This window comes from Callorhinchus milii, unplaced genomic scaffold, assembly GCF_018977255.1.
Source record: "Callorhinchus milii isolate IMCB2004 unplaced genomic scaffold, IMCB_Cmil_1.0 Scaffold3, whole genome shotgun sequence".
Classification (NCBI taxonomy): Eukaryota; Metazoa; Chordata; class Chondrichthyes; order Chimaeriformes; family Callorhinchidae; genus Callorhinchus; species Callorhinchus milii.
The window spans coordinates 45,219,196-45,234,204 of record NW_024704744.1 but is presented as its reverse complement, the minus strand read 5'-3'; the positions used below and the strand labels follow the sequence as shown (position 1 = coordinate 45,234,204).

The 15,009-nt window shown below is 40.7% G+C and overlaps 1 protein-coding gene across 1 annotated transcript in view; it reads left to right on the top strand.

Annotated features, from left to right (window-relative positions):
• The window catches only part of map3k5 (mitogen-activated protein kinase kinase kinase 5), a 92,253-nt gene extending 81,534 nt beyond the window's left edge, over positions 1–10,719 (top strand). The window contains exons 25-30 of the mRNA XM_042332992.1: positions 1,617–1,722; positions 3,790–4,039; positions 5,004–5,116; positions 5,323–5,432; positions 8,910–8,986; positions 9,816–10,719. Of these exons, the coding sequence (XP_042188926.1) occupies positions 1,617–1,722; positions 3,790–4,039; positions 5,004–5,116; positions 5,323–5,432; positions 8,910–8,986; positions 9,816–9,888 (729 nt within the window). The 3' untranslated portion in view covers positions 9,889–10,719. The remainder of the gene's footprint in view (positions 1–1,616; positions 1,723–3,789; positions 4,040–5,003; positions 5,117–5,322; positions 5,433–8,909; positions 8,987–9,815) is intronic.
• Positions 10,720–15,009: the final 4,290 nt, after the last annotated feature.

Sequence of the window (15,009 nt, the reverse complement as noted above, 5' to 3'; positions counted from 1 at the left end):
AGAATAGAATAGATACAATAGACACGATGGGCCGAATGGTCTCCTTCTGTGTTGTATAATTCTATGAACTTTACCTACACTTTGAATCTAGCACGTTTACTCTGATAGGGGGGACCTCGTAGAGGTGTATAACATTTGAAATGGGATAGAAAAGGTAGATACGGATCAGTACTTTAGGATGTATCAAGATACTAGAACAAGAGGACATAGATTTGGAATGGTAAAGGACAGTTTCAGGGCAGACACCAATAAAGTTTTCTTTATACAGGCAGAGATCAAAGACTATAACAGGCTGCTAGGAAAGGTGGTAGACGCCAGCATACTGGACTCATGTAAAAATCACTTTGATGCAGTAATAGGAGATTGGTAGGTATGTATTCTGGAGGGATGAGATCAAATGGGCTGAAGGGCCTTCTTCATCCAGACCGATCTTGTGTTCTTGTGAAATTATTTAGCACCACTGCCTCAAGAACAAGAGTTACTCCATTGCTCTTGATTCATGTTTGGATCTTGATTTGCCTTGATTCAGATTAAGTGCTCTGATGTGTCTTAAGATCACTAAATACGTACAAATGTAATGCAAGTATTACATCTCTTAAGTAATTTGATGTCTATATTGACGTTAATCATATTAATAATCCTTGGATTTGATATAGCAATGTTTTCATATCATTGAAACATCTAAACTGAAGGACAACATGTCCGGTGATGCAATGCTCCCCCAGCACTGCAATGAAGTGTCAGCCTAGTTTAGTTCAAAGTTCTAATGTGAGGTTTAAGCCCACACCCTCTGACTCCAAGGTGAAGGTGCTGCCAACTGAGACAGGCTGACATCTAGCTTCAAGCTGAGGGAAAATTGTACCAGCTTCTATTGTACTAACCAAAGCATTTCCTATTCATTTTGATGGAATGTAATAGTAAATTCTGAACAGGTAAGCTTAATGTGTAGACCGGAGTTTAATGTGTAGACTGTATGTGTGGCCCATGTACTGTATCTACAGTATGTATGCTTAATCTCTTACTGTGCTGTGACTAGCATAATGCGTTGGTACTTTATTTTAGTTAATTAACTAAATATCTTTCAGTTTATCAGTTTCTCTCTCACTCTCTTTCTGCATTTGTGTGGAGAAAATACCTGGATGTTTGGTAATGCACCAAATGCACTAATCTTAGTTTATGGTTCATCCTTGGGTAGTTTTTGGATAATACATGGTGAGATCACAGCAATTTTAACAGTTAGAAGTAATGCTATAAATCATGTAAAGCATTTCTGTATATTATATGGTATCCCCCTTCCCCTCTCCTACCCCACCAACCCCAGCTCGGGTCTGAAATGCTGTACTCTGTCCAGTGCCTTGGGACGTCCTCCTGACGTGAAAGGCGCTAAACAAATGTAACAACTCCCTGTTGTTGTTGTTGTTGTAGTGAAAAGAATGTGTAACTGGTGTTAAATTACTTTTGACATAGTTTACCCCAGGAGCAGTGCGAGCTCATGTTTCACACATTTGGCCTTTTTACAACATTTGCTTGGTTCTAATGTCATTACAGCTTTCCCGCAAAGAGACTAAAACAAATGAGAATGATTTAAAAGCTTTTCTTTCTTTCCTTGACACCAGGTAAATAAAGTCTTGAGAACTCACAATATTAAACCTCACTGGATGTTTGCCTTGGATAACATCATTCGCAAAGCTGTGCAGACTGCTATTACTATTCTTGTTCCTGGTGAGTCATTCTTGCAGTGCAGCTGTCTGGGCTATTTCAGAATTTCACAGTTTTAAGCTTCAATTATCGTACTCCTAAGAAATGAGTTGAATAGTATTACCATCTGTCACAACAAAGAAACTGCTACTTAATCCGCTAAATGCTTTCATATTTTGTTTTTGTAATGAAAGGCCGTTTAGTGTGCGATTAGCAAAATGGATTGATCTCACAAAATGTTTTCTTATAATTCACAATTATGATTAATAAATGACAGTGTTAGTGGGCCTTTTCTATAACCTCCTGAATATGCTTCAGAAGCCATGACACCTATAATGCCACAGTTAGCAAGCAAAGCTTGTTGAGCACAAATATGGCTGGTAGCTTGTGACGTCCTCGGCATCTTGGGAGGTCCTCCCGACGTGAAAGGCGCTCTATAAATGTAATTTTGTTGTTGTTGTTGTCCTTGCGATGTGAAAGTGAAAATATAATGGAAGTTGTTGTTTGTTGGAGCACTGCTATGTCAATCCATGGATTTGTGCATAGGGAGTTGAAAAAAAGCCAAGCAGTGAGAGAATGAGGGACAGCCACACAAGGCTGTATTTTGCACGCGTTCACTACTTGCTGCTTCAGAATGTTGTCAGAGGCCCTGCCCACCCACTCAGCCAACGAGTAATAGAAATGGGAAGGAAGGACAGAAATTTAAAATATACAAAAATATTTAATCAATAACTTGTATATGCTCCCTCTTGGTGACATCATCCACAGACATGGGATCAACTTCCACATGTACACGGATGACACCCAACTCTATCTCTCTGCCTCCACTCTCGATTTCAGGACCACTGCTGTCCTGACCGAATGTCTGTCAGACATCAAGTCCTGGATGAGAGCTAATTTTCTTCAGTTGATCGTCAACAAGACCGAGGCTCTCCTGATTGGCTCCTGTGGGCGCATCCTCACCTCAGACACTGACAGGATGACCATCCGTGGATGCACACTCCACCTTACTAAGCCAGTCAGGAACCTTGGCAACTTGTTTGACCCTCAAATGTCCTTTCTACCCCACATCGGTGCCATGAGGAGTCCTGTAGCTCAGTGGTTAAAGTACTCGCTTTGCAAGCGAGAGACCTGAGTTCAATTCCAGGCAGGGCGAAACCTTGGGCAAGTTTCCTTACTCCACACGCCTAATAATAATCCCTCCAAAACCAAAAACAATAATAAATTGGTCATTTTCAATCTACGACTGTTTGTGGGACATTGCTGTGCGCAATTGGCTGCTGCGTTCGCCCACAAATATACAGTCAATTTACATTACAGTGTGTTCTGTGAAGTGCTTTGGGATGAAAAGCGCTATATCAAATGCAAGGATTATTATTATGACCCACTCTGCCATCCCTCATCTCCATACATTGCCCGGCTCTGCCACTTCCTCACTCCTCAGGCCGCCAAAACCCTCATTCACGCGTTCGTCACATCTCGGCTCGACTACGCCAACTCCCTGCTTCTTGGCCTCCCCAACTCCTCCCTCCACAAGCTGCAGATCATCCAGATTTCTGCAGCACGTGTCCTCTCCCTCAACAGGCTCCTTGACCCCATCACCCCATCTTTGCCCGGCTGCCAGAAAATCTGGCAGCATGCGCTCACCACTGCTACAGTACAAACACAAATGTGCTATTATTCATCTGCTAGTTGTGTACAGCCTATCCCAAGCATAACATTGAATCCCTCAAGAAAAAAAATAATTTAGTCACTCAAACCACGACTGTTTGTGGGACACTGCTGTGCACAAGAGGCTGCTGTGTTTGGCTAACAAAATATACAGTCAATTCACTTTACAGTATATTCTGTGAAGCTTTGAGACGTCTAGAAGGCATGAAAAAGGACCAATTCAGTCTCCATCCCCCCTCCCCCACCCTACTTGAAAAGCGCTATATCAAATGCAAGGATTATTATTAATGTAGATTTGATTATCTCATCTCTATCATTCATTTTAAGCAAATTTTTAAAAAAAATGTAGTTATCTTCCACAATAAATTTTTTTTATTGAGTTTTATGGTATAATATGTTGCTGTATTTGCTCCATTGCAGAACTGAGACCACACTTCAGCCTAGCCTCTGGGAGTGATGCTGCAGACCACGAAGGAGTAGACGATGATGATGTTGATGAAGGTCACAATGAGCCAGCTCATTCCGAAAATCAAAGACCCACTGCTGTAAATGAGGATCTAGTACCAACCTCTGGTGTTAGCACTCTTAGCTCAACATTATCTCACGACTCCCAAAATATGCATAGGTCTTTGAATGTGCAGCTTGGAAGACTTAAATTAGAAACAAACAGGTAAGCCTTAAAATAAAATGCAAAATACTGTAGATGCTGGAAATCTGAAACAAAAACAGAAGTCGCTGGGAACACTCAGCAGATCAGGCAGTATCTATGGAGAAAGGAAATGAGTCAATGTTTCAGGTCCACAACCCTTCGTCAGAACTGGGGCATGTTGGGAGGGAGAGGCTTTTAAGGACTAACAGAGAGGGGGGAAGCAGAGCAAGGAAAACAAAGGAGAAAATGGGGTAGAGGACGGGGGATGATGGGTTAAAGAGATGTTAATGATGCAAAACAAAGGGGCGATTGCAACAAAACAGGGGAAAGGAGGTGTTAATAATACAAAATGAAGGGGGAAATTGTTCCAAAACAGGCAGACCAGAGAGAGAATAGGTGTGTCTAGGACCAGATGATGTGATAATGGTCACAGAAGAGGGGGAGGGGGAAGGTGAGCTGTTATGGTCTGAAATTATTGAAAACAATATTGAGGCCAGAGGACTGTCATGGCCCCAGCAGATAGATGAGGTGCTGTTTCTCGAGCTTGCTCTGTGGTCCATTGGAACAGCGTAGGAGACTGTGGATGGAGAGGTCAGAATGCGAGTTGAATTGGCAACTCTCCCTCCCACTAACAGGCCTTAAAATAATCCTTGCATTTGATGTGGACATCGAATGCCTCAAAGTACTTTACAGGGAAATACTGTAAAGTGTACTTTATAGGCAAACATAACAACCAATTTGTGTACACCAGTATCCCATGAACAGCCATGACATAAATAGGCAGATAGGTCCTTGGTTTAAAAACTCATCCAAAGGATGCTGTCTCCAACAATACAGCACATCCCAACTCTGGCCTGGAGTGTCAACCTCGAAGCTCAAAGGTCCTCCTTGGACTTGAACTCACAAACTTCTGACTCAGAGGCAAGAGTGCATCCAACCGAGCCAGGCAACAGGTCACTTAATTATTTTGTATCCATTTTTACAGGCTTCTGGAAGACCTTGTTCAGAAAGAAAGGGATTATCACATCCTTCTTCATCAAGCTATCGAAGACAAGGAGCAAGAAATCAAACTACTTAGACTGAAATCGCAGCCAATAGGTAAATCTTTAATGTTTTTTTTAAGTACTTTAACAGGTCTGCATTGCCAAAAAAGAGATTATCAGATTCATTTTTAGATTTTTGAAGGACCATCCAAAGACAGCAAACTGGAAACATATTTTATTTTCCAATCTGTATTGTTACTTTCCTGTGATGACCCCATCTTATCAAGCTATCATTATTTCTGAACTATTCTTTTTATTCAGATATACCTGCACTGTCTGTATGTCACCATGATTCCACAGAGAGTACTGCAGATCCTGAACTTATTGACTGGTTGAGAGAACAAGGAGCTGATGAAGATACAATAGAGCGGGTAAGCTGAAACAGATGATCCTTGCAAAGGTTGGGGGGGTGCATATAAGACAGATAAGAGCACATGCCATCCATGATGTTTCCATGCAAACCAGTGGAATAATTCAATGCGTTTCTTAATTTCCACAACTATTGCCATTTGTGCTTGTGTGCCTTAGTTTTCATAGTTTGTCATCACATTTATGCATATTTAAGCTACAGCAGATTTTGATATTTGGCAAAATAAACAAAAACTGGATAATGTTTGGAAAAATACCAAAATATCTCCCAATACAAGGATAAGATTACCCAATTGCAAAATCTTATTCACTCCATTGCGCAGCATTGGAGTCCTGTAGCTCAGTGGTTAGAGCACTCGCTTTCCAAAGCGAGACACCTGGGTTCAATTCCAGGCAGGGCGAAACCTTGGGCAAGTTTCCTTACTCCACACGCCTAATAATAATCCCTCCAAAAAACAATAATAAATTGGTCATTTTCAATCTATGATGTTTGTGGGACATTGCTGTGCGCTATTGGCTGCCACGTTCGCCCACAAATATACAGTCAATTCACTTTACAGTATATTCTGTGAAGCGCTTTAGGACGTCTAGAAGACATGAAAAGTGCTATATCAAATGCAAGGATTATTATTAATAACTTGGTCAATGATGAAGGCAACAGGGCAGAAACTTGTCACCAAATCTTGTTGCAAGTTACTCAAGAGCAGATGGATGATAACAAAGAAATCTTTTATTTTTAACCTAATTTATGAAAAACTCCAGAATAACAGTTGACAGTTATATAACACCCTTCAAGTTGGGAAAATGTCAAGAATCACAAAATCTGAGCTGGAGCTTGAACCGGGGTTGGAGTGGCAGTAGGTGATCAAAACACTAAGAGTTAGGTCTTCAGGCAGGATTTCGAGGAAAGGTGTGAGTTAGAGGGATTTCAGGAGCGTTCCAGAGAGGGGAGACAAAGAAGCTGAAGTTCTGAGTTGGAGGACATATTACAGGCTGTAATATAATAATAATAATCCTTGCATTTGATATAGCGCTTTTCACGTCTTCTCGACATCTCAAAGTGCTTCACAGAATAGACTGTAAAGTGAATTGACTATATTTGTGCGAGAAACGCAGCAGCCAATTGCGCACAGCAATGTCCCACAAACAGTCGTGGATTGAAATGACCAATTTATTATTGTTTTGTTTTGGAGGGATTATAATAATAATAATAATAATCCTTGCATTTGATATAGCGCTTTTCACGTCAGGAGGATGTCCCAAAGCGCTTCACAGAACACATTGTAAAGTGAATTGACTGTATATTTGTGGGCGAACGCGGCAGCCAATTGGGCACAGCAATGTCCCCCAAACAGTCATTGATTGAAAATGACCAATTTAATTATTATTTTTGTTTTTTGGAGGGATTATTATTAGGCTCTGTGTGGAGTAAGGAAACTTGCCCAAGGTTTCGCCCTCTGCCTGGAATTGAACTCAGGTCTCTCACTTGCAAAGCGAGTGCTCTAACCACTGAGCTACAGGACTCCTAATTGGTAATTGATAAAGGCTGTAATTGGTAGAGTGAAGGGAGTAGATGGCGGAGTGAGATTGTGGTAGATCGCAGAGATAGGATGGTGCAAGCACATGGAGACATTTGGACATGACAATTGGGATCATCTGTTGGGGAGTTAGTGGAGCTCTGTGAGGATGGGCTGGCAGTGAAGCTGGAGAAGCCAGTGAGCAGCATGCTGGAAATTTTTTTTAAAAATCTAGTCTGGAGATGACAAAGGCGTGGATAAGGGTTTAAGCTGCATTAGGAGTGAGGCAGTGGCAGAACTGGCGATATTGCAGAAACAATAGAAAGCAGTCTCGATCAGAGCTCAGATAAAAGATATAAAGAGTTAAGGATCAAACATAAGACTCAGGTTCTGCACAGACTCTGCGAGTAGGTGGGAACATCCTGAGAGGTTGATACAGGGATGAGGTAATGAGGGGCTGATGGAAGCCAAGCAGGAGAGCATCAATTTTGTCGAGTTGAAATTTATGGATCATCCAGGACTTGATGTCTGCAGAAATATCTTTGTCAGAGCAGCAGTGGCCCTGTAGTTGAGAATGGAAGCACAAAGGTAGAGTTTTGTGTCAGGGTTGAAATAGCATCAAAAGAAAGCGCAGAATTGCCTAACAAAACACTGTCAAGATGGAGTAGAAGTTGACATTATCTCGTAAGAGGTGCAGGAACTCACCAACCTAGTGTGACCCTAAGTAGCTAGAGCATTATAAGGCCCGATGTGGAACTTTCAAAAATTATACTTGCAAGATCTTAATTGAGACAGTGAATTGTTAAAACAGTTGTACTTACTTCAACAGCACTGCACAATGAGGGAACCAGATCAGTTTAATGCACAAGGTTCTGGTTTTGGAGGGGGAGGGAATAGTGGGAAAGTATATGCTCTTCTTTCATTATGTGAGGAGGCACTAGGAAAGATTTGCACCCCGTAGTGAAATCTGGAGTAGGTGTGGTGGTGTGGTGATGCAAAAATTACAGTTTTAATCCAGAAATCACAGTAGTTGTAAGTGAACATCATCAAATGGAAGCTTGCTAAGAGATATGTAGATTCCTGCCCTTTATCAATGCCTCCCAAAATGCTTTTCTGTCTTGTGCATGATTCATCTAATTTCAATAAATGTCATGCAGTCTGTTTGTTTCAGTGATGTTATAACATGCTCGTGCAGAAATTGCTATGGGCTGAAATCGAGTACATCTGTGGTGTAAATACTCCCACCTGAGTCTGTGAAAATCTGGCCGCATGAGCTCACCACTGCTACAGTACAAACACAAATGCGCTATTATTCATCTGCTAGTTGTGTACAGCCTATCCTAAGCATAACATTGAATCCCTCAAGAAAAAAAATAATAATTTAGTCATTCAATCCACGACTGTTTGTGGGATACGGCTGTGCACAATTGGCTTCCATGTTTCACCCACAAAACATTGTGGAGTCCTGTAGCTCAGTGGTTAGAGCACTCGCTTTGCAAGTGAGAGACCTGAGTTCAATTCCAGGCAGGGCGAAACCTTGGGCAAGTTTCCTTACTCCACACACCTAATAATAATCCCTCCAAAACCAAAACCAATAATAAATTGGTCATTTTCAATCTATGACTGTTTGTGGGACATTGCTGTGCGCAATTGGCTGCCGCGTTCGCCCACAAATATACAGTCAATTCACTTTACAGTGTGTTCTGTGAAGCGCTTTGGGACGTCCTCCCGACGTGAAAAGCGCTATATCAAATGCAAAGATTATTATTATTATACAGTCAATTCACTTTACAGTATATTCTGTGAAGCACTTTGACACGTCGCGAAGAAGTGAAAAGTGCTATATCAAATGCAAGGATTATTATTTGTTATTATACCCACACCTGGTGGGAAGAAAATAGTTCCACATTTTCAACTGTGAATAGAAGTAACTTATTTCCTTTTCTTTATTCCACTGTACAGTTTGTGGTAGATGATTATAATCTGACGGACATTCTCCAATATGTGACGCGGGATGATTTAAAGTGCTTGAGGTTAAGGTATGTTTTCAAGATATTTGGCTTTTTAAGATGTTTCACATGTAGATTCAAAATCTGGGAACACTAATATAATATAAAAGCAATTTTAAAATGTTGTTGGTGTTAGAAAATTCACATGAACATATTGCTATAAATTTGAAAATGCACAGTCTAAATTAATTGAACTCATCCTCACCTTTATGATACTTGAGATATTCTAGTCTGTCTACTCTTTGTATTCATCCCATCTGAAATGCCCATTAAAAGAGTCTATTACATAAATCATGTGTAAATTCAGCTCATATGTGCTATGTGGAAAAACCATGTATCCAGAGGGCATCATATGTCCTGTTAAATATATTATGATTAAGCTATGCAAAGGATTATTAACCAATTATTTTTATTGGTTGTGAAATGCAGATTTAAAGAAATAACTTCCCTCTCTAGAGATTTGTTTGAACATGGAGCATAATACAGCTAGATATACACATTAGACCCCAAAGTACCATTTTGTTCAGCCACCTACACAGATAATCGCTAGTTAAAGTTAACACCTGGTCTCGTTCTCATAAATGCTAACAGCAATTTACACAGCTTAAATAATTCAATGACAAATGCTACCAGCAAGTTTGTAATTACATTGTAACCTTATGGGAGAAAGGAAATTTCAATAATGGAAATAAAAAATGCCTGACTGATGTGTACTGTTTGTACGTTCAATTCATACAGATACTATTGCTGACTTATGTTTTGATCTTTGCCAGTAATCACCGAGTGTTCATTGCTACATGTTTTGGAAGACAATCTTCTGAATCATTCATAATTAATGTGCCTAACCTTTATTTTCCAGAGGTGGAATACTTTGCAAGTTGTGGAAAGCAATAATGCAGCACAGAGAAGCAAACATGAATATTTCCCATTAAATTGTGCGCAAAGGAAACTATTTGGAGAAATTTTAACATCTTGCATTTATATAGTGCCCTTCATGCAGCAAAGCATCTTGGAGCTCTGCACATTTTAATATCTCAATGAGACATTCGCACTTTAAATTATGATAAATTTGACATTTTGTATGTTGTTAATTTGACGGTGCTCCAAAATACACTGTCTACTTGATTTTACTGACGTTATGTACATGTGGGTTGAATAGCTCAGACCACAAACTACAATTTTGTAAACTTGTTATGTGTAACTACAATATTTAAGCAAGTGAATTGTTAAAGTGTCTTATGTCAAATCTTGGGAGTGTTCACATTCAGGTCTCCACTGCAATTTCCTCGACTAACAAATCGGAAAACCAAGTGTGCACTAAATCCTGTCTTTCTCTAAGAATTCTTTTGGTTCAGCTTAAGACAACATTTCATTAAACTGCTGTTCACACGTGTTGCTCAGAACTGCACATCTTAACTTTTTTAACTTTTTTAGTAGCTGGAGAAATAAAGTGCTTTTTTTAAAAAAAAATGCCTTAAAATATTCCTGCGGTTGAACAATAATTTACAGTACTAAATGTCAACAATGTATTTTATTAAATGTACAGAAAGTATCTAAGTCTCAATTTTGCAATGTAAATTAAATGGCTATGTATTGTACAAATACAGTTAGTCCTGTTTACCTCTGTGATGGATGTTGTGATATGCTTTAAATGCTAGTGTTACAGTTTACTGTACATTACTGAACCTTATGCCACACATGGCTTGTTCTAAAACTGAAGGACTATGAAAACCACTTTTAGAAATAAACGTGCAGAAAAATGATAAAATCACTAGATGTTTTTTGTAAGTCTTTGTACTTTATATGTTGGTTCAATTATTAATTGTTTCATTCAATTGTACTTTATTCAACTATATACAAATAAATAATACTTGTGCCACAGTTAGATATGAAACTGGATAAATCAGAAATTAACATCCCTTAGAAGACATACAGACTGGACACACATGATTCCTGTATCTAGAAAACTGCTCCTTACTTGGTCATCCCCAGCTGTTATTAGCGGATGCAGCTTGTTCCATGCAACTGTGGACCAACCACAATAATCTAAGAACAACCACAACTTGGATTTATATAGTGCCCTCCACGCCGGACGGCTTCTCAGAGCGCTTTACAGTAACGGATCCCAGGACTGAGCCATTCACCATTCATGTTGGGAGAACATCTTAAATTGCTTTGCAAAGGCTAAGGAGTGGGAGGTTGAGCGGTGAGGCAGCTTGGGGGGTGGGTGGAAGGTAGCCGTAAGTCCAGTCACAGAGTTTGGATTTGAAAGCAGAGAGGAAAGGGCAAGGCCTAGGGATTTGGGGAGAGAGTTCCAGATGGAGAGGGCAAAATAGCTGATGGTTTGACCACATCCATGGGGTGTAGCAGAGTAGGGTGATGAGGGAGCAGGGTTGCAGGAGGTTGCAGATATAGTGTAATGCAAGGCCTTGGAGGCATTTCAAGGTAGGATCAGGAATATTAAAATTGATCCGTTGTGGATAGGGAGCCAGTGGAGCTGAGCAAGGGTAGGGGTCATGAGCTCTAGAACCCAATGTGGAAGAGGATCTGAGCTTTAGAGTTCTGTACGGTCTGGAATTTGTGCAAGGTGGAGATCGTCAAACAGCACATTGATATTGCTCAACCTGGTTATATTACCAGGAGACATACTTACACTGCTAAGCCTTCAGAGTTAAAATAAAACTACCACGTAATACCATGTTGGGTATTTAAAATCAGTGAAATACATTTTATCATCATTTTGTAATAAAGATGTAGGTATTTTGGTATCCACAATTAACATTTTAAACCAATACAACAAGGTACACTTAAATGTTTCAGTTTTGCTGGAAATTGGGAAACTGAACCCTACCAAGAACACTTTGCATATTATGGGAAGAAGGGTGGAAATATGTGAGAACTCAAACCTTCATTTGAAGAACGATCTCTTCAGTGCCAAACTAAATAATCAAGCTCTTTCATGATTTGGCTATTCTCTACATCCTCACACTAATTCAGTGTCTCTACAAACTCTCACACTAATCCAGCGTTCTCTACATACCTTCTCACTAGTTTAGTATTCTCTATATACTCTCGCACTAATTCAGTGTTTTTATATACTCTTACATTAAATCAAAAGAGAATTGAGACGCTAGGAAACTGCAATTGTTAAAAATAATATATAAACTCAGCAGACATGCTTGGTGGAAAGGTGCCAGAAATTTAATTTGCTGCTATATTGTTGGGAGCCTGAACAAATACAAAGTTGGAATCCGATCTTTCACGTGGCTTATTCGTTTTACAAAATGTCTGTGAGAAGTATTCTTCGTAAGCACATTTAAAACATTTAGTAAATGTTTTGGATTGTGGGGGGAAATATGTAAGAATACACTTTGTAAGATCATAGAACTTATAGTAGAAAAGGAGGCCATTCAGTCCACCAAGCCCATACGTATTCACCATCAAGCTCTCAATGTAAGATCTTTGTTCCTGCCTCTGATTTCATAGTTTTCACCCAACCTGGCATCATCTGTAAATGTAACTACCTTCCACTGAGTCTGCAAACCCAGGTTATTGATATTGACAATGAATAGGAGGAGTCTCTTTGACCGAGCCTTCAGCTCCCCTCTCGACTCTCTTCCCCCTCCTCGCTCCCTCCCTTCCCTCCCCTCACCATTTCCCCCCTCCTCACTCCCTCCCTTCCCTCCCCTCACCCTGACCATTTCCCCCCTCCTCGCTCCCTCCCTTCCCTCCCCTCACCCTGACCATTTCCCCCCTGCTCGGGTCATGACCCAACTGTGCAGCGCCTTGGGACGTCCTCCTGATGTGAAAGGCGCTTTATAAATGGAATCTTGTTGTTGTTGTTGTTGAGTCTCAGTACAGACCTTGAAGCACCCTACTTAATACCTCCCCCACCCGTCATTTTGACTTAGTTCCACTTACAGTTTCTATCTGGGAAGGACAAGTTTGCAGGGCTATGGGGAGAGAGCAGGGGAATGGGATTGATTTGGATAGCTCTTTTCAAAGGGCCGGCACAGATACGATGGGCTCGATCACCTCCTGTGCTGTATAATTCTATGATTCTGTGATCTGCTTCCTTCCCTTCAGCCATTTTGATCCATCAGCCATCGTACCCTTGACACTCAGTGGCATTAGTTTATGAAGCAGTCACTCATGTGATTTGTTTTGGCAGTCTAGGTACGTGATATGGTGTTCCCCTGTTAACCCGGCAAGTAACCTCTTAAAAAAANGTCCAAGAAATCTAGAACAGACATGGTCGGACAAGATCTTAAAGGTGTGAGTCTGGCTGAGTTGGCAGCACTCTTGACCTTTGAGTCAGAAGGTCGTGGGTTTGAGCCGCACATCAGCAGAGTCGATTGGCTCTATGAGAAATAGGGAAATTTTCCAGAGTCCCCTGTGAATGGTTCCCAAGTATCCCTGGGATTGGCTCCCGAAACTTATCACCCTGGAGTTCAAAATGTGAGTGTCAGCTCAGACAGCCAATCACCACCCAGATCCCGTCCTCCCTGATGAGTAACAACTATGATAGCCAATCAGCACTCAGATCCCGCCCACATGTTTACACCATGACAAAAGTTTTTGAACAATTTTATGTCAAATCTTCCCCTACCCCCAACAAATCGACATGTTATTTGAAAATCCTGAGCTCTTTTAGAAAACCATTCCGCGATTGCACATTCGGACTTTAAACCCAGTCTTGGCTGACACTCCAATACAGTGCTGGGAAGGTTCCAACCTTTGGGTAAGATGTCTGTCTGTTCAGGTAGATAACAAAAATCCTATGGCACTATTCAAAAGAAAGGAGTTTCTCCTGGTTTCCTGGCCAACAATCCCTCAAATAAAATTGGGTAATTTACTTCATGGCTGTTGTGGGATTTTGCTCTGCCTAAATTGGGTGCTTTGTTCGCCTACAGGTACACAGTCACTACACTTCACAGTAAATCCATGACTTGATAAGGTGCTATAATAATAAATAATAATAATCCTTGCATTTGATATAGCGCTTTTCACGTCGGGAGGACGTCCCAAAGCGCTTCACAGAACACACTGTAAAGTGAATTGACTGTATATTTGTGGGCGAAAGCGGCAGCCAATTGCGCACAGCAATGTCCCACAAACAGATTGAAAATGACCAATTTATTATTGTTTTTTGTTTTGGAGGGATTATTATTAGGCGTGAGGAGTAAGGAAACTTGCCCAAGGTTTCGCGCTGCCTGGAATTGAACTCAGGTCTCTCGCTTGCAAAGCGAGTGCTCTAACCACTGAGCTACAGGACTCCACTATCAAATGCAAGGATTATTTTATTGTCTGCTCCTTCTCAAGCCATCCTGCTTGTCATTTCTGTTATTAAATTTATGTAATTATTTATGTTATTTGAATTCAAAATCCTTGTACTCACCTTTAAATCCCTCTGCGGTCTTGCCCCACCTTACCTCTGCAACCTCTATGAAACCAGCCACACGTTTCATTCAATGAACACTGACCTGCTTCATTCACCCACCCTATCTGCCCCACCATCTGCATTCTCTGGATTCCATCCTGGAGTCCCTCCGACTCCCTCCCTCGCCTTGTTTAACACCTGTCTCAAAACATACCTCTTTATTGACTGCTTTTGTTCATCTTTCCCCTCCCCACCTCCTGGCTTCCCACCCCAGCTCAGGTACCCAGTCTGCAGTGTCAAGTCCTTTGAGATGTCCTCCCGACATGAAAGGCACGATCTAAATTTAATTTATATTGCATTATTTTCACACAAGTAATCTTCTATTTTTTTCTCATAACCCTTTGCGTGTAAAGTTTCTTCTAATCTCCTAGACTCTTCTCACAGCAATCCAGATCTACTACTCCTTGTTACCAATTTACTGGCCAGAGGGAACCAATCTTTCAGTTAATTATCCTGAAGCCTTTAGTGTAATACTCTTTCTAGCCAGTAGATGACATGATTGTACTGTCGAAAAATGTGATTTGTCAAAATTTCTAACCAGAGTGGCAATATAATCACAGATTTTACCAAATTTAAGTGAACAATCAAACATCTAAAGGCACGATCAAAGATA